Source organism: Falco rusticolus, chromosome 20 (genome assembly GCF_015220075.1).
Source record: "Falco rusticolus isolate bFalRus1 chromosome 20, bFalRus1.pri, whole genome shotgun sequence".
In the NCBI taxonomy this organism is placed as follows: domain Eukaryota; kingdom Metazoa; phylum Chordata; class Aves; order Falconiformes; family Falconidae; genus Falco; species Falco rusticolus.
The window spans coordinates 3,506,012-3,526,192 of record NC_051206.1 but is presented as its reverse complement, the minus strand read 5'-3'; the positions used below and the strand labels follow the sequence as shown (position 1 = coordinate 3,526,192).

At 48.1% G+C, this 20,181-nt stretch overlaps 1 protein-coding gene across 7 annotated transcripts in view; it reads right to left on the bottom strand.

The window, feature by feature from the left end:
- The window catches only part of LOXL2 (lysyl oxidase like 2), a 60,195-nt gene that overhangs the window by 13,713 nt on the left and 26,301 nt on the right, over positions 1-20,181 (bottom strand). For all 7 annotated transcript variants that reach the window (XR_005101582.1, XM_037371501.1, XM_037371498.1 and 4 more), the window contains 3 exons: positions 11,085-11,296; positions 4,494-4,716; positions 2,378-2,561 (listed from right to left, as the gene is read on the bottom strand). Coding sequence is in view for 6 of the 7 variants with exons in the window: in XM_037371501.1 (XP_037227398.1) it covers positions 2,378-2,561; positions 4,494-4,716; positions 11,085-11,296 (619 nt within the window). In the remaining variant the exon portion in view is untranslated. The remainder of the gene's footprint in view (positions 1-2,377; positions 2,562-4,493; positions 4,717-11,084; positions 11,297-20,181) is intronic.

The following is a 20,181-nucleotide window of genomic DNA, read 5'->3' as shown; positions in this document are numbered from 1 at the left end:
CTCCGCATGGCAGGCAGCGACCTGTGACTCAGAGCTCTAACCCTGGGGGACAGTTTAATGATCTGTCTGGTGAACCCCTCACCTCCTCAGACTGCTGCTGAGGCACAGGGAAAACAGAAAAGGTGGGGGGGAAATAAAATGCTCCCTAGCATATTTCCACGATGGCGCGATAGAACAAGTTAGGACCTACCCTGGAGTCACCTTCTGACAACAGCAGCAAGAACAAAAAAGCAGAGATGTAAATGTCTTGGGTTCAGTCTTACTTACAGAATTAATTTGGCTCTGGCCACTTTTTGCATCTTAGCACATCGGTCAGCCCCGTACCTACCCATCACACAAGATCTATATGATGCGGGAGCAGACTCCTAGGCTGAGGCCACCAGGGAATACGTATCTAGCCTTTTTTGCTTCCCTTTTATTAAAATCCTGTTTGTGGTCTACATCTGGAAACGCTGACACCGACCTAGTCATTTTGCAAGCTGCTGAACAATTCTGATAGGAGGAATGCCTTGATGCTGACCAGAACTGGAGGGTGATGCACCAAGAATGCAGGATGGATCCAGTCTGACATTCTCCACTGAAACAGCCTGACAAAGCCGTACCAATGAAATGATGAAGCAGAGAGGGCAAGGCCACGGCACCGATCCACGGAACCCCGGCACGTTTGCTCTTCTCGGAGAAATTCTTTTATGGCACACAGAGGCAGCAAGTGCTGCTGTCCCGGGCACTGAACTACAGCCAAACTGCACTGCTGTACGTGCTGAGATATGGTGATAAAAGCTGTATTTCCTCCTATGCTGTTCCCTTTAGCAGAAGAACAAGATTAGGGCTGTATATCCAACGTACACATTCACCTACTGCTTGAAGTTTTATTCTACGTTCTCCTTTCAAGGACGTTGCAGTGGACAACACATTCATGAGATCTGGGAGTATTTTCCTTTGGACAGACTCTTGTGTAGATAGGGGTAAATTGTTTAAGCTGGGTCTCGGCTGCCGGTTTATAAAAGGGGGAATAAATCACCCTCGGCATACCCTGACCTCCTTGTGGTAGGCACTCGTCTCCCACAGGTCACTTTGTCTTAACTGGGACTTGCAGACACTGCACACCGATTTAACACGGAGCCCATCTGTTTGCGATTTGCCCCCTGAAATTAAATCTCCAACGCAGCAGTGACGAGACTGGTCCTTCAAATTAAGGCTTTGAACACACAAATTGACGGGAGAGACAGCTACAAAACAAAGCACAAACACATGCAAGGACACAGAGCTTAACAGCTGTGGGAGTCCCCTGTGCACTGGGAGCGTGGAGGTGAGTTTGGGCCAAGAGAGCTCCTTTTCCTACCGCAATGTGACAAGTCGGCTGAAGGCTCAGCATCCCAAAGGATGCTTTTGACAGGGTGCATGGATTGATTGCCAGTGTTTAACATTAAAATAAAGGAAAGCGGGTGGGAATTGGCAGCCGCTGCTAAGAGTTTCCAGGCTGTGGCTGCAGGGGATGGCAGGGAACGGCAGGGAACGGCATGTTCTCCTCCCAGCTGCTTCTTCCCCCCACCCCCAGCGATGATTCTGCCGTTTCCTACATCCAGCTGAACACATCAGCAGCTCCCTGCATCCCACCGCAAGATTTTTGTGGCAAATCCAAACAGACAGGTCACATTTTAAAGCTTTCCAGACTCTGGACATCACCACTGTGCTTTACACGTGTTGTTACTTTCCCTCCCTATCTCCAAACCACGCTGGGCTGAAGAAATTCCACCAGCCGTTCATTGAGTCGCATAATGAAGTGTTTGGTTTGGTGTCATTTTCTTCAGGGTTTGCACTACGGGAGCAAGGTGTGTGAATCAGAAGGTGGTTTCAGAGGGCGTACATTAGGCTTTGAGTTACCATTTGGGATCTAAACCACCTCCCAAATACAGGAAATCCAAACCCAAATCTGGCTCTGAACTATTCAAAAGCCCTGCTGTTTATAATGGGCTAAATTAATGTTCTGGTCTTAAGTTGGGGAGTGTCTGAAGTCTAGATCCAGGACTCGTTTTTGCCAGGAACCTTCTAGTAATGCATTACACGATGATGTGGGTCTAGAGAACTCAAAAGAGCAATGGATGTGATAACAAAGCAGTAATTACTGAAACAGCTGTCTGAGGGAAAGGTTGAACTCATCACCACTAGACTTCTTTCAAGGAATCTTGAATATCCAAGTCACATATTCCAGTTTGGCCTCAAGCTCCTGGGCTCAAGAGACTTATTAAGGGTAGAGAATAAATGCCTGGTCCCTAAAACAAGCATCCCAGTAATACTACGCTCATACCCGAGTCATGAAAGGGTTCTTGGAGGCAGACAAGGCACAAAGGGTCCCTGCAGCGCTCGTTGCTCTTACCTTGCCCTAGTCTTGCGCCCGTTATTGCTTCCTTGGCGCTCCCGAAGCCCAGCTCTCGGCACACCACGCTGGCTGACACCAGGTTCCAGTTATCATCGCAAACTGTTCCCCACTCCCCGTTTTTCAGCACTTCAACTCGTCCTTCGCCAGTGTTGGCTCCCCCTTTCAGCCTCACCAGTGGTTGCTGGAAGACACAGACAGAAGCGGTGTTAGCGCTGCCCGGGAACAGAGCACCCTCGCTTTACACCTCTTATTTACGGCACGTAGCTGCAGGCAAGTTGTGGCCCAAAACGTATTGTCCCGAGGGACCTTAAAACAAGTACCACATAATGCAAAAGGCTGGAAGTGTTGGATGAAGGGAGATCTTTATCTGCTAAGGCTTATAGTATGCATAGACAGGCGTTTCTCACATCCCCGTATGTGGGCAGAGAACAAAAAGAGACATCTTACAGTTTTAATACTTGGATTTAGGAGCCTTTTGCACCCAAAGAGCTCTGCAGCAGAGCGCTGCTGTGCACGGGAGTGGCTGGACACGCAACAGCCCAGTTCTTGTACCATCTCTCTCGGGAGCCTTCTAGAAGGTTTGGGAATCGCACAGAGCCAGCTAGCGCGCGGCTCTCGTCCACTTGCTGCCTGTGGTTCAGCCACTAGATGGATTCATTTGCCCTCCAGCCAGTGGTCCTGGGTTACCCGAGGAGATCAACACGGAACTCAAGCCACGTAAAACCTATCTGCCTGCTGCAGTTACAACTGGTGGAATAAGTGAGCTGGCAAAACGCATTCAGAAATACACAGCTGAGTAGCAGGGCCAGTTCCATTTATTTCTGTTCTCTATTAGTCACCAACTACTCATCACTGAGAGCTTTCCCCAGTACCAAGCAGAGAGAGCTACCAGTTGCTGCTGCACCCAAGAGATGCGTTGCTGCAGTGGGAGCAGAGTTTTAGGCACAGGAACACCACGTGATTTGTGCAGAGTCCGAGCTTAAAAAAAAAACAACACCTTAACTTTTAAAACTGGAAGCATATACAGTTCTGCAGGCTGGGGTCACATGAAGGACATGTAAAGCCCACGCAAAGGCTTAAGGAATTACTTGGCAGCGTGCACGGCTCAGCAGATTAGTAATGATTTACAAAACCTTTCACCTTTGAGACCTACATCCTGCAAGCTCTGATGCAGAGAAGACCCCAGGCAAGCAAACCACAGACAGGACCGCACCGCTGCCGCAGTGCCTGCAGGTGATGCCTGGGGGCTTCTCAGGTGTCGAGAGAAAGCCCATTCCTAAAGTCACAGAGGTATAGGGCTGGGGGATGCAGGCTAGAGCCAAGATCCACAGCACCTAACACACCTTGCAAAAAAATCCTCTCTAACCCAGCGTTAAGGGCCTCTGGACCCTGAGATCGCCCCTGTATCCTAAGGGTGCACGTACTTTACAGCTGGAGAACTTCCCTTAGCATCAACTTCAACCACATTTGCTGCAAGTTAAGCTGCTCGTTCACGTGCAGTCACCCTACTGACACTGAGAGCAACTGTCTCCAGGGTCATTTTATAGCAGCCTTTTGCAAATCTTTGCATTTTGACGCTACGCTCAGCCCTCCCTTTGCTAAACAAACACAGCTTTTTCAACCTTTCCTGTAGGCCGTGTTTTCCCAGTCTCTCGGAGCATTTCTTTGCAGAAGACACAGAGGTAATGGAAATGCCAGCTTATTTCCCTCAAACCTCTATGGGAGAAACAACCCAGCAATCTTTAAGTGACTGTGAAACAGCAAAACCCAGCAGCAGCTGGGCACGCATTCAGTTGGCTTGAACAGAACAGCCCAAACAGAAACGTGACAAATGTATTTTCTTACTACTTGCTCCCAGCCCTGCCAGCTGCGGTGGCGAGCCAGCCTCCCACCCCTCTGAGCCGGTAGACGGAGGCAAGATCCCACGTATTTGTGAGGATAGAAACTCGGCTGGGCTGGTATCGAGACAGCAGTACAAAGAGGGGACATTCACACAGCAGGCTGGTTCGAGGCTCTGGGCACACACGTGTTTGTGCCCTACAGCCGAGAACTGATCCTGAATAGTTACCCCTGCAGGTTTTTCCTACTCGGTTGGATGCTGCTCCCTACTCACCTCCTGCCTGAAGGCTTTTCGGAAGCCACTGTGGCTGCTGGGAGCAAAGGCACGGCCGGGGACGCAGCTGACTACCGCCGGCATCCCATTCTCACACGTTGCGTTCTTCTCTGCGTCCACATTGAGGTGATTGCCCAGTTTGCAGCTGGAGATATGAGCCTCATTCCCATTGCAGTCCATTGAGTAAGCCCAGTAATGCTGCTTCCTTCTGCTGGCAAACATCCTTAAAGGAATAATAGGGAACAGCAAAACAAAAGTTAGGAATCCTAAAAACCGCACTGATGTAGCTACATTTGGGAAAAAAAAAGCCCACCTTGAAATCAAACGAGGATTGAACAGCATTATTTGAAGGTTGATCCATTCATACGCACAATGATGCTGTTAAGGTGTCACTTGGGAGTAAATAGGTCATCTCCTTAAGCTAAAGATCAGCGTATGAATCAACACTGCAGCTAGAGCAACAATTACGTGCTCGAAGGAGACACGCATTGTAGAGAGCCCTACGCTATGTCAGGGTCGGAGATCAGTTAATTCAAGAGGGCCTGTGCAAATAACGCTGGTGAGTTCGGAAGACCTCTCCTGTAAACGAGCTGTTCTCTTTGCTGGCCATCAGCTACCAGCTGTGAGAAGATGGCAGACTGGGAAAAAGCCACGGCTCTCCGGCTTCTCTCAAAGCTGCAGTGTTAACAACTGCAAGCCTGAAAGCAATTTCCGAGTGTGAGAGCAATTCCCTTGATGACATGTTCACAGCAGAGGAGATTGGCAGCGGTTCCTGCTTCTTCCTCCCAAACTGGAGTACTTGCCTGGAGGTGCTCCAGGGACTCCTAAGGGGGAAGGGGCACGTGTGATAAATGAGAAAAAGTAATCCAGCTTCATCCTAACTGCACTGCAAGGCTGTCAGACGACTGTATCGGAGCTAAAATAGTCAACGAAACAAAAACACAGGTCAGATCTTTATCAAAAGGAAGATGTTAGAAGTTAAATTAAAAAGAAGTCAAGGCACAGCGGAGCCAACGCCCTGCTGTGATCTTGACGTGGCTTTGTGAGATCCCTGTGCTGCTCCTTATTCCAGGACTAGCTGCCACGCAGCCCTGGCAGTTGCAGGATTAGCTGTGATAAACGGCATAGCAAGGTGGGTGGAACTTGCAGGGAGAAAGAGCAGCCATTCTGATTAACTGTAGCACGTCCCTGCGGGACAGAGAGCCCGAGCAGGACCAGGTAAAGGGACAAAGAACCTTTCGTAGGTTGTTGGTTTGAAACTAAACTGGGCAGGTCAAGGTTTTCCCTGCTGATACCCTTTGGTGGTCCTGTGTAGGCTAATTTGCACAGCCTCAGATGCTTGCGGGGACCACCTTCTCCCCTCCTTCTTGCCAAGCTGTGCTGACAAGCTCAGCAGTCGTCTAGGTTCATATGGCTCGCGGCCACTGACTAATCCTTTCTGCAGCCAAATTTCTCTGGGTTGAGGTTAAGGCCAAATACAGCCGGGCTGGAGATAGAGATGCAATTGCATCATGTGACGGGGAGCAAACGCTGTGCTGGAAAGGACAGAAGATGGGGCAGGGCTGGGTTTTATCCCACGGAGCAAGGACAGGCAACCTGGGTAAAACATTGGCTGTCAAACTCCAAGTCTGTCAAACCAGAGCTGTCGGGGACCCTGAATCAGCAGAAAATGTAGGGAAACAGAAAAAGAGAATAAAAATTTTAAAAATAACAGTAGTAAAACCAGGGGGGATGCAGGCAGAAAGGGCCAGCCACTTCTCAGCTAAAATACCTGGTTCAGTTTGGACCAAGCCTTGAAGATTTTTCTTCCTTTTAATTAAAATACCCAGAGTACCACATGCCTACCAAAAAGCCATGAAAGCCTCTGCCCTCGGACTGCTGGAGCTCAGCACCCAGGTCCCACCTGAACATTAACTGCTCTCTCGGACTGCCGAGTGCGGGGCAGACTCAGGCACGCATTACGCGCTGGAAAGCATCTGGAGGTGCCTGTGCCCAGTGACACCACCCCATAACTCCCAGCGCGAGCCAGCTCAGCCCCACCACCCTTTCAATCTGTGTGCTCGGTATGAAAGCAAGAACCCGAAGGAGTATTTTCACTGAGGGCCCTCTGCAGACATGTGCGGAGAGCTCCATGAACTCCAAAGCAGACAAGAAACACAGCCTGTCTTAGAGAAGTAATTATGGGGAAGCCTTATAATAGCAAACAATGACCTCACCCTGGAAATTTCACAAGGCATTAACATCTGGTTGGTATTAACAGCCTTTGGTAGGCTGGGGAGAAATAGCCAGAGAAAGCCCCACCTCATTTCCCCAGACCAAATATATATATATATAAATAATAGGGGGAAAAAAAAGTAGAATACAGATGACCGTTACAGACAGAAATTCAGGGCATTCTTGTTATTTACTTTTTAAACACGGAAAGAACCTCTCTCGCTGGCTTTGCTATAAGCCAAGAGCAATGTTGCTCAGATCAGAGGTGTGAGCAAAGTCGTGCTGTGAGCAATTCTAGGTCAAGCTGGATTCCAAAGCATTTCTACTGGTGAGGAGAGATGGACTTTCATCACATAAGCTTTAAGCAAAGGTGCAGGTTAAGCCCGAGGGCTGTGGGAAGCGGCTGAGGGTTTAGCTAAAGGGACCTTGCTACGCAAGAATGCATCCGAGAGGCCTCGGGGAGCAGAAAACAAATCGCTACACATGTATAAACCAGGAAAATTCACCCAAAACACACTGCACAGAAGGTGGTGAATTCCTCTTCAGGGGTGTGAGCATAAAGTTTCTACCCTTGAGAAATTCTTCAAGCATTTACTGAATTTAACAAGTCTGCTGTCTTCAGCTTCAGGGAGGTGGAAGAGAAGCCAGACCTGCCACCTTCTGCCAAAGCCCTTCAGATCCCGGGAGGATCTGATATTTTTTTTTAAATTATTTTTTTTTTTATTTATTTTTTTTGCTAGGGAGGACCCCAACCATGACCCATTTCTACTGCAAGCGCAGAAGCGATTAACCGCCTCACACATCTAATCAGGTTGATAATGCTATGAGCAGACTGGTTAAACTGGGAGATGCTTTTTGGACTGAGGCTGAACAAAGTGTCCTGGAACTGCTGAGCTCCTCCATCCGTCTCTGACAAATCACCAAGCTGTAAGGCCTCCAGAAGGCATGAGGGTCCATCCCTCTGCCTTAGGCATCTCCGGTCACAAACTCCTACTCTCCCCATCAGCAAAATGCACTTAACGCTGCTCTTCTTTCTCAACCAGAGCAGGAATCGGGAGGCGGAGTTAACAAGCCATGCCTATAGAAAAACCACTTTGAAGAATGAACAAGAACGTGGAAACAACACTGAGATTTATTTCGTTTCCTAACATAAATCGTGCTGTCAACTGCAGAGTCTAAGTTACATTCAGGAATAAAACCCTGGCACTGGGACAACAATGAACTAAGTTGTTTTCTTTCAAGCAAGATCCATCTGCAAATCATTTCACCTCCCACCATTGTGCAGAAGCAGAGTATCAGCTAGCTCAGCATGCAGAGCTGCAGTTTGGGGGGAGTGGGACTGGCGGGGATGTGGGAAGGGGGCACTGGAAGCCCTGACCAGCAGAAACCTGATTCCAGCCCGTCTCCCAGCTGCAGAGCAGGCACGGGAAGAGATCCGCCTTTGGGAGAACGGTATTTACAAATTAGGGAGAGCAAAGCCCGAGAAATGAGAAGAACGTTTCTGAGGCTTCACATTCACATGGAACGAGGATTTATTTCAACTGACCAGCCAGAGCTGAACTCTCCCCTCTCCAAGACAGAATGTGAACAGAAGGCGCGTGGGACAAAGCAGAGAGCGGTGCTCTCACGGCCCAGGCGAGCAGATCACAGTGGTCATCATTCCGGTACCTTGATCATGAAGCAAAGATCACTTGTGAAGCTCCCAGCCCAGAACTGGGAGGTTTCCCTCACCAGCAAGGCTACCAGCATGGTTCTACATGATGCATCTGCCCGTAACACAAAGCACAAAGGCAAACACCCCAGGGAAGAGCACAGCTTTCTGAAGGACGCTAACCAAACATAACTGTCTAGCTGACAAAGTTTTACAAGTCTCTTTCCTCTAATAAAATGACATCCCATCTTCTTCCAACCCGGGATGACATTCAGCGTATTTTCCAAAATATCTTTCTGCGGCTGCAGGAGCCTAGCATGCCGTTACTGCTTGCCAAAACCAAGTAAAGGTGAAGGAGGTGTTACGAGGCACCGAGGCTACTGAAGCAATCTGTCTGGCTCGGCAGCAGAGACCTCCACACCTGCTATTTGTCAGCACCGCATATTCCTAACTCCAGCTCCAGTCAATGGGATGGTCAGCGTTGCTGGATATTATGCCAACCAACTGTGCTTCAGTTTTTTCCATCCCTACGTGTGCTATCGCAAGGAACAGGACAATTCTTCTGAGGAGCGACTGGGTTGTTCAGCCTGGAGAGGAGGATGCTGATGGGAGAGACCGTATCGCTCTATACAGCCATCTGAAAGGAGGCTGTAGATGGGGGGGGGGGGGGGGGGGGGGGGGGCAGGTCTCTTCTCCCAGATAACAAGCCAATGGACAAGAGGAAACAGCCTCAGGGGAGGTTTAGATGGGACATTAGGAAAAACTTCTTCACTGGAACATGCTTCCCAGGGAGGTGAGGGAAATCACCATCCCTGGAAGTGTTTAAAAAAAAAAAAAAGATGTGGTGCTTAGCAACATGGTTTAGTGGTGGACTTGGCAGTCCTGGGTTGGACTTCATGATCTTAAAGGTCTTTTCCACCCTAAATGATTCTATGATTACCAAGCACCCTTTTATTTAAGCAGATGGCTCCAGCTGCTAAAGTTAATGCTTTTCTTGGAAACACCACAACTGAAAAGCAGGAAAAATCTACTTTGTCTTACTACAGGTAATTTATCCAGCCCTCCTGCCTCTGATGCAGGGGATGGGAATCTCGGAGATGAGTTTGAGGGAGACATGTTGCAGTGATGGAAGCACACACACCTCTAACTGACAGCCAGGGCAAAACATGAGGCTGCCTGGCAGCAATTATAAATTCGCTACTCATCTCCCCAGGAAGCCTGAAAACAGAATTCCACTTGGGTTATTTCTTTTATCTTCTTTTGTGTTGCTATGTGGCTTTACGCTATTCCAACCTAAGGACCACTTTGATTGATCACGTTCTTGCTAATGAAAGAAATGAAACGTGGCCAGGCAGTTCCAGAGAGAGTTTTCCGAAGGAGCAATTGCACAGGCCAAAAGGAGCAGGCAGGAGAAACACAACTCCTGCCTGGAGAATTCAGTTCTCCCCCTATCCAGTTGATGCTTTCCCACTCCACAGGTCACAGTGTAGGAAAGAAACGAGACGGAATTTCACTTAAACTATTTTGCATCTGCTTTAGGGTGTTATTTCTAGGGAACAGTGTAGGAAGAACCATGTCTGTGACGAAGGCTGGTGACAAAATGCAAGCTGAAGCAACGACAACAACAAAGACCAGAGCTCCTGGTTTTCAAGAAACGGGAAACACAGCCTAAACCGATCAGCTTGTAGCTCCTGGAAGACACAACATTCCCCCTATGGATCACTGTTTTCTTCCCTCACTTTAAAGCAATCTACAATTATAGGAAGAAAAAGCAGCACTGATACCATGCTCCAAACTGCATCCCTCTACAAGCCCCACCTCGGACGCAGAAGCAGCATTGGGAAGAGCAGCGCGGAGGCACTACTGACATTTTTAGCTCAGCGCGGGTTTAATGGACAGAAAAAGTCGTGCAGCTGGAGATGGCTGGCTGCTCTTCCAGCCTGCGACACTGAGGAATAGCCAGTGCCAAAGGAGCTGAACTGGGGTTAACATTGGGAGATTTACTGGGAAGCATTCTGCTGGGCAGACTGCTCCTTTGGGGGTGACCTGGCAGCTGGAGACCCATGAACCACAGACCGTGAGCCTCCGTGAGAGCCAGAGTGGCTGGTGAGTGTGGGTAAACGTGTCAGGAGAGGTGTGAGACCAGGAATCGCATGCAGTAGTGGGAAGGAACAACCTGGGCAACGAAGCACAACAAAAGCCTGTTTTCTTCCAAGATTACTCAGTCGGAGCTTTCAGCACCTACCAAATCTGATCCTACAGCTGGCTTTCCGCAGAGGGATGGGGTAAGCAGTTAAGATTTTCTTGCAGCTGATGGGTTTACTGGAAGAGTGTGATCAGATTGTTCCCATCCATCCCCTGCACACGACACAGAACCTATCACTGGTGGAGGAAATGGCTATCCTAGAGCTGGAAGGAAAAAAAGAAAAGATTTCTTGGGCCGACTGTCTACACGTCCTACGATAGGACCTATCAAATACGACAACTGATGCTGCAGCAGGTCTTCAGCCAGAACGGTGAGGATCAAACAGCTCCCCTGTCTGCACAAGGAAATGCTTGACATTTCAAATATTTACACAGAAGGAAAATGCGATCTGAAGGCATGAAGCAGTTGGAGGTTTTTCTACCTCAAGGTCTCCAGTGTCATTTGACAATTTGCATTTTTGAACAAGGCCCCAAGTGTTCAAAGAAACATGCTAGTGTCTCATACAAAGCTCTGCTCTTACTTGTAGACGTTGGTGTTGTATTTCCTCTCGCTTGGAAATCCAAACATGCCGCAGACAACTCGGGAATTTTTCATGGTCCAGTGCTTGTCGCAGATCTGCTTCCAGGTCCCTTCGTCTTTCACCTCCACGTAACCCTCTGTGACAGGCACCCGCTTGCGGTAGGTGGCGAGGATGGCACGGACCCTTATATCTTCCACCTGGATGTTCATGTTCTGGAAGCATAAAAGAAACACAAATGATGCTGGCTTGCAAGGAATCTGGTTGTGTAGCTTCGAGGTGGGGAATAAAAATCAGTTCTGTTCAGGGTTATGGCTGGACTAGAGGGAGGCAGAAAGGAAGAGCTGTTTAGGAAAAGAGACACCAGGGAAGCAAACCTTTCTACCTTGTGCAAATCCATCCTCCATCCTGCGAAAGAGGATGCTTTTCCTCATTAAAAAAAAAAAAAAAAAAAAGGGCATTATTTTACAAACGGCTACGTAACAAATCTCCTCTGTTATTTAAATTCATCGAAGCGGATTGTTTCAGCAGCACAGTGACCTTAATTTAGTCCCAGCTACCGTGGAAGTGAACCGAGCTTGGCTCTGCTGGGGCCACCTGAATGCTGGCAGGGTGCAGGGAAGCGGGAGCCCTGGCAGGGAAGGACGTCGGGGCTCTCATCGAGGCACTGGGCATCCCTTCCCCACCTGGCCTGGGCAAACACTGTGAAAGCTGGGAACCCGATGTGCTGACACTGGCATTCCACCGCTTCCCCACGCCGGGTTCCTCCTCCAGCTGAAGCGTTACTTGGGACAGCAAATGAGTCACGAAAGTTGAACGGATTTCACATTTGAAGCCTACGTGAGGGCACTGCACGAACCAGCCACGCAGGGACCCAAGCCCAAAAGCAAAAGCCGACTGGAAAATATCCGCTGTGGCAAGCGATTACAAAAGAGCTACTGAAAATTTTATAACTCGCTTCCAGGAGACCTTTGCTTGTCAAAAATGTATAAAACCCACGTGGTTCTGCTAACAGTTACATCAGAACTGAGGAATCCTCCCCTCCCCTTGCTCAAATTCAACCGCTTGGAAAAGAAAAATGCCCAGAGCTTTAAAGAGACACGGGCCTCCCGTTACCGACCAGCAGCAGGGAGAGGTACTGAGGTCAGGGAGATCACAGCAGGACGTGCAAAGTCCTGCAAACTACACGTGGCACATCCATTCTCCAGATCCTTCACCAACACTGATGCGACAAACAGATCCCAAGCAAATGGAAACCAACTGCAGCAAAAGAGCCTGCTGCGGGGCAGGGAAAGGGGCCGGCAGCTCCTCCACAGCTCTGCCCACACCACCTTGGGCAAGTCCCTTAAGGCTTTCCCGCCCCCCTTTTTTTTTGTTTTTAAATTGTCTACATTTGCTCCTAGTTTTACAACAAACCAGATCACCCATTCCTCCTTTCAGCTTCAGCTGCAAGAATTCAGTCCTCCAGCAACTCAGCTGGAGCATCCGTGAGATACCCCTGACCGGTAACCGTGGAAAACGGGATGTTGGGATTCACCCAGTAGGATAGTGCTATAGGTTTTGCAAGCTCTTGTAGCCCTCGGGAAGAAAAAGTAATCACAGCCACATCCAAGTTTGTTACATCTGAGACACTTTAAGGGTCCGCTGCAAAAGCAGACTTGTACACCTCCTGTGCAATCTGGGAAGTCCATTTGCAACACAAAGAGTTTCTCCTGAATTTGGTTGGCAGTTTCTCCTAAAATATCGCAGAGCTTTTGACTGTGTGCTGTCAGGAAAGTATCAGAGCCTCTGTGCACGGAAGGCCTCCCCAAGCTGGTTTCCAAAGCCTGCAACTCACTTTTCCCCTGGTGCAATTTATGAAACGTTTCCAGCTCTTCACTCGATGGAGAAAGCATGTTTACCTGGAGCTACAGGCCAGTGCTGCCTGAGAGAGCACCTCCTTTCTCTGCTCCCTCTACCTTCTTCACCAGGAAACAAGCCTTAAATCCATTTGGAAATAGCTTTGACTTCTGAAGATCTAAAAATGTTTTTAATAAAAGCCTATTAAAGGGATTAACCCAAAGGACAGCCAGCCAGCCAAAGCTTAAAATTGCACTGGAAGAGCACGCGAAAAGGTAGTAACTAAAGGAGGAAATTTGCATTGACAGCTGAGAAAGCGGGTGAGACAGCCTAAATGAGTTTTTCTGTCTGCGACTGCAGGATATAGCCACCCTATGTAAAGCCGTAAGTATGTTTGCTACATGTAGTTACGTCAGTATCAGCCCTGCTGCATATTAAAGTAACTGAAACGGAACATTTTCTCTGACTAGACCCGACATCAGCAACCTGCTAAAATCCACCCGTGCTTTTTCACTTGACAGCTGCTTCCATTTTGCTTGGATTGAAGACTGATGGGAGGCTGCAGCTGGTCCTCGGGATGACGGAGAGGAGGAGCGTTCAGAACAAAGTGCGATTTCACATTCAGGAGCGACGTTCGGGATGCCTGTGTGCTGTGAGGAAGCTGCATGACAGCAGTCACTAGCCCCATTTGAATCGTGCAGAGCGCCGTTCCAGATGTTAGACATCTGCTTGATGCTTCCACCGCAAAGCGGCAGAATCGTCATTCCCGCACTGCGCCTATTAGTCGTCATTAATACATCGCTCTTCTCACTACTGCGTCATCAGAGGTCTTCACCGAGATGGAAGGTGGCGCCACATCTGAAAAGCCTCCGAGGTAAAGAGAGGGCTCAAAGGATGGGAGAAAGCAGCGATTCTCAGCGTCCTTTGCAGATTGAGGCGCGGAGAGAGAGCAAACTGCTTCTCCCAAGACCACGACGGCAGGAAATCACACCCGGTATCCTGAGGTCCCAACCCTAACCCCCACATGAAGATCCCTCCTGCAGCAGGGAACGTCAACCAAACCTCTAGCTCTAAAGCACCCAACATTCTGATCGAGCATGTTTTTTCCTCTTCCCACTCCACCAACCTCGCAGGAGCGGTGTTGCACAAAAACAAAGACATCCACCCTGTCTCTGACAGCTGCCAATAACAGATGCTGAGGAAAGAGCATCTGAACAGGGCAACAGGCAGCAATTCCTCCCTGCTGTATTCCTGCAGCTTCCGAGCATCTGCATCTCTCAGATTTTCCAAGCCAGAGGGTGTATTTTAATGTTCAAAAACTCTGGATGGATTTGTGAATCCCTTGCTGGGATTTATTGTCATCAGAGCAACACGCAAAGAAAGAAACCAGCCCACTGAGTCAGGAAAAGAGAGAAGTCACATAGTTGGGGGAAAAAAACAAAGGAAACCTTGAGAATGCTGTTAGGTACCTTATGATTTGCCTGTTATTTTTGCAATTAGTCCAGCAGCTTAGCAAATAAAAATGGGTTGCTACATATCTGTTTCCAGAAGAGCTCTGACCACCGCACAAGTGGCAGTGCTGGAGTCCCAGTACAGGATCTTGGGGTGCCCTGACCTAGTGCGGTACCTGTGACCCCACCTAGGACTCGACATTTCCCACTTTCAGGCTGTGTGCTTGGGCATGTCTTTTCCACTAACTGTTTGGCCTGGGTTGCTCTCGCTGGTCATTTTACAGAAATGAAAAATAAGGTGCAAATTGAATGGTTTGCTCTTGGACTTGAAAAAATATTGACGGAGCCAGCAGGACCCCTCAGGCACTGCAGGCTCTGGTACAAAGGTCCCACAACACATCTCTCTTCCCCCAGAGATGCTGACATAGACACAAAAAGAAATCCTGTTCTGACTTGGGACTCCGTGTAGCGAATCTAACTCTTTTGTCATGTGTTGGTTTTTTTTTTTTTGCCTGCATTTGCCAAGAAAGGGGAAAAAAGTAAACAAAAAAAAAAAGTGAGCAAACTAGCAAGAAAGAAGCCATCATTTCATTCCCTCGAGGGTATTTCAATCTTCAGATAGCTATAGCAGACCAGCATGCAATGACATTTTCATGATCTGTCTGAGAGCAAAACCAACCCACATCCATTCCCCTTTCTGCTCACAGTGAGCAGGCTTAGAGCAGAGAATTACTGATACAGCAGCTCGAGGGTTTCCACCGAGTCTAAACAAACAGCAAAACATCTGAGAAGAATTCAACATGCTGTAGACCTCAGCTTTACATTGGAAGATTAAAGAACAAAATAAGTATGTTGTAGCTTTCTCCTTGAGAGAAACCTACAATATACTTATTTTGTTCTTTAATCTTCCAATAACTCCGCAGATCTGAACGGTTTTCCTTCACCACAGAGCTTTTGTTATGCTGGGAGTATTCAATAATGCAAATACAGGCATCTTTTATCTTCCAACACCAACGTGTAGAGCAGCTGGGCTAATGGTGAAAACAGACTCCACATAAAAATCAGAAGCAAACAATCCTTAATAGCTAGAGCAGACTTTTTTAACTCACCCTCTCCATACTTTATGTACACGTGGAGACAAACGCCTACAACGAGCTGTCACATCAACACGGAAACCTCATCTCTGAAAGCCTGACTTATGCTCACATTATAGCCGTACAATAAAGCTACAAGGTAGCTCAGTAAATCCTCTGAAGGATGTCCGAGGATCACCAAACAGGTATCTGTAACCAACTGAGAACCTGCACGCGCATCTGCCAAGCTCCCACCTCAGGTATCAACCATAAAGTAAAGCCTTCAACAATATTGCAGGAGCCAAGCAGTCATTCACCAAAATGCAACATCACCTCTAGGAAATCAAACTGGGTTGATTGTACCCCAAATTATAGGTAGGGAAAGAGAGGCCCCAAGCCCCAAAGCCGACGGGATGTGGTTTGCTCAGTCTGAGGTTGAGGAACACATAGCAGGGGAGTGGGAAGAGCGTGCACAACCCCACAGCTCAGCTCCCTTGCTAGGAGGGAAAAAAGTGCTGCTGGGGATTTTTACCCACAGAGCAAGAGAAGAGAGCAAGCCCCAAACCAGAGAGTTAATTCTCATGGCTCACGGCATGACAGTCCCCCCCTTCTCAGCGAGCCTTGCGCAATTTCCACATGTTTAGGCCAACAGCTGTGGAGATGTGTTTGCCAGCCTTTTCCCTTCCCCTCCACCCCAAACTCCAAGTCTTTAGAACTCGGCTACTACATGATTCAGACCTGGCCCTCCAACCTCTCCCGTGCTTATGAAACACTCCCACCCACATACTTGAGGCTGAGTCAGCTCTTGCCTTTGCTTTCTGCTCTCCAGCAGGCTGCTCGTTCACCGGACGGCACGTCCCACATCGCTGACCCCGTGCACAGAGTTTGTGGGTCTGCTCCATCGCTACTGGTCTCATTTATCAAGCTGCAGCTTTGTTTTCATCAAAAGGCATCCATTCCGGCACAGAGGAGATCCGTTAAAGAAATAAGCACACAACCAACAAGAAATCCTAAGGCATTTTTCTCCTGCTTAAGCCTCCTTAGCTCCAAAAGGTGTGAAGAAACAAAGGAAGATAAGGCTGGGTACAGAGGGTAGGGGGAGGAAGCGTAGTACATCTATTCCTAGATTCAATGCTCTGGCTTCCACATCAACCTGCTTTGCACTGGAACCACCCGACTGTACATAGCAGTAGAAAAATCAGCTGAAAGCTGAAATAACTCTGTGGTCTGAGGCCGAAGAGGTCCTGCTCAGTTCCGCCTCAGATCTCCTGCGTGATTTCAGCCACACAATCTCACTTCCCCATCTCCTCACTGTTACCTCTGGCCTCTTGCTCGGTCCTTCTGGAAAGGGAAGACAATGCTAAGCCCACCTCACCTGCTTGAATGGCAAAGCCTCTGCAGCAAGGGCCTCTCACCTGTATGTGCCCAAAGCAGAGATGTGATTTCACTTGGGACCTCCAACATCACTACAATACAAATTAGTACAAAAACAAGGAAAAAAGAAAGGGTCAGACTGTTCTGGGTTGGGCTATCTTCCCCTCCACCTCACTCCTTTCCTTGCCATGAGCTACATCCAAGACCTGCGCTGCTACTCCTCTTCAGTCCTGGACACAAAAGCCGATAGCAAGCGAGCGTGCTGTGCTCCGTTACGAAACGGATGAACCTTGGCTTCAGAAAGCCAGGGCCTGCCCGGAGACAGCAAAAAGAAAGGGGTTTGTTTCTGAGTTTTCACAAAAGGATTCCTGGCTTGGAAAGTTTTCACATGAGCCTCAGCCGCTTTTGTTTCCACTCTCTGAACCAAATGCTTCCCCCATGGCTTCGGATCTGATTGCAAAAACTGACACAACTTTCATAATATTTTCTTTCACCTTTTGCCATGTGTTTTGTGTTGGCAGAACAATTATGTCCAGGACATCACCCTTGTGTCCTCCACTGCCCAAGCTCAGCAATACCCTTTTCTTCTTGCCACAGCCCTGAGGATCCACAGTAATCAATACAGTGAGGAGATCCCGTTCCTAGAAACCCGACTGCTACTTTGCAGACTGCAGACGCTAACCCGGCTCTTAATCACCTGCTCCTGGCCAAAAGCAAGCCACAGCAACTGGGATTCCAGAGGGGGTCTTCAGAAGAGCATCTCAACCCTCACTTTAAACACGGGCTCAGCGATGACATTAAGAAACCAGCTAGAGAAATGCACGGAGTCTGAATAGCTATGGTTGCATCTCCCCTACAGCCAGAGAAATGATTTAAATACAGGCAGAAAGGGAACCAGAATGAGATTTTTTCCCTTCTGTGTATTTTACTTTATTATTTTTTTAAAAAAACCATCACCACGGGTGATGCTAAGTATTGCAGAGCTCGAGCGAGGGGGTGTTCAGAGCTGCCCCTCTGGTTGGCAGGTGACGGTACAGGCAGACAGCTTAGGCAAAGGTGCAATTCTTACCACAAACCCTCGATTTAACAACTGCAAGGAACACATGTGCTACCTCTGTCTAAGCCCATAGGCATCACTCTCCTGCTTTAAGAGTTCCCCATGATCCATTTGAACTGCTCTTTCCTTCCTTATGCCTGACACATCCCACCGCCCCTTAGCTGCTGAAATCTATTCAAACCATCATTTTTCATTTACAACGGAGCTCCACGATTTCTTGGCTTCCCAAACACCAGGCTGCAAACTTGGACAAGAAACGAATTGAATTTTCCCCCCCAATTAAGAACATAACATGAGATCTTCCCACATAGACTTGTCTCACCCCAGAGGCATCTTCTCTCCTGTATTTAAACACTTCACTCACTCCCAGTGAGGTCTCAGCTACCAAGTCTTTTGCCCCGAAGATGACTTTTTAAAAGCTATCTCTTCACATACATAGGAACGGGTGGAATCTGTTTTGATTTGAACATCTGGAGCTGTGCCTCTGAGTCACTAATAAGTTCCCAGTGCTAAATAAACACAGTGAAATAGATGCTGCAAGACAAAGACGGGTTGCCTACGGGGGACAGCAGTCCCCTGGGAATGTTACACTGTATTGGACTGCAAGCACTTTTTGTTCTGGGTTTGTGCAGTACAAAAGGGTAAGGGATGAGAGTGCAATTCAGGATTAGGGTCCAGGAGCAAATACAGTGCAGATTATAAATGACAAAAGCCTTTGCTAAGCTGTGAAACGCTTCAGCGGCAGCCTCATGACTGCCAATGCAAAGCAGGCTAATGAAAAGCACTAGAGAAAAGAAACGCTGGTGATAGAAGCGAGCGAGGGAAGGCAGGAGCACTGAACCCTGGAGGTACTTTGGCATGGCTGGGAGGCTCAGCTTAGGGATAGGATGCTGCTCTGTTCTGCATGCATCACGGTCTGAGGGTTTCTCGACGAACAAAGCTTTTACATTCTCTGTTTCCTTTCCACTGAGCTATTTTAAAGACAATCTGGATCAGACGCTGCAAGCTAGCCAAATTTATTACCTGACCTCTGCACTGCAAAACAGAAGGAGATCGTACTCTGTTCTCAGGCATAGTTAAATATTGTTTGGTGTAACAAGAGAAATGGTGTCGCATCCAGCACAACAGCTGTCAGCTCTGGTTACAGTCGGTGCAAGGAGACTAACAGGTTAACTGCTCCCCGAAAAACTGCACCAAACCCAAACCAGCCTTGGTGCTCTCCCAGCACCACCAATTCCGTAGCTCGTAGCTCCCACTCGATGACAAGTGCCATCTCTGCCCAGCAAACTTAGCATCCTGACATGCCACAAGCCATCACAAGAAAACCCAACAAACAACAAACCACTGAGGCAAGCAATTAGAAGCCATCACACACACTTTAAAGTCATAGCACTAAAGAAACACAGTCACATACCCCAACGGCAGCTTAATTAATATTTGTCTGGAGTTAGCTCCAGACAAGATGCTGAAGACCCCTTCTAGACACACAGAGCATCAGCATTGGCATTACATATGAGTTTATGTTTAGAGAAGTAAATATTTCCACGAACGGGAAAGAAATTAAACCACTGTTGTCACAACAAACAGGCAAATAAACGTTTTATTGACAAACATTCTTGAGAACTGGACGGTCGAGACATAGAGCTCAAGTCAGAGATGGTGGTGGCCTAAGCTGCAACTCCCCACAGCTTGGAGAGAGTCTCCACTGGTTTGCATGGCAAAATGCTAGGTAAGAGGAAGATTTGTCTGTGTACCAAGCCACAGACAATGCCCCTGTCCTCCTCCTCCTCCTCCCGCTCCCCTCCTTACACCTTCCAGTCACAAGCAGCTCAGCACACAGGAACACTTTATACAGCCTCATCCACCGAGACCAATTTAACCGAGAGCTCCCGAGCAGGACCCCGCAGCCCCCTGTCCCACTGGTTAAGAAACACGGACAATATAGTTCAACCCACTTTTAACCTGGCAGAACCAGAGCTTTTGAGCCACTGGGCTTTGAAGTGAGATTATTTTTTTTTTTTTTTTTTTTAATTTATATACTTCACATACACTCTGAAGGGGAAAAAAAAAGGACAGAAATAGCAGCACAGCCTGGTATGTTTAGCTAGACCTTGTCTGCCCACCGTCTGGCCAAAGTTATGGTCTGGTCTCAGGTACCAGATCTATTTGTGAATTTGTAACGGCTGCAGCAATTTGATATATTTAGAATATGCCCTATTTGGAGCCTGTGTATGTGCACAGAGAGGAAGAGGGTGGACAACAAATATTTTGTTAAGGATGTTTAGGGGGATAGTTTAAAAAAACCC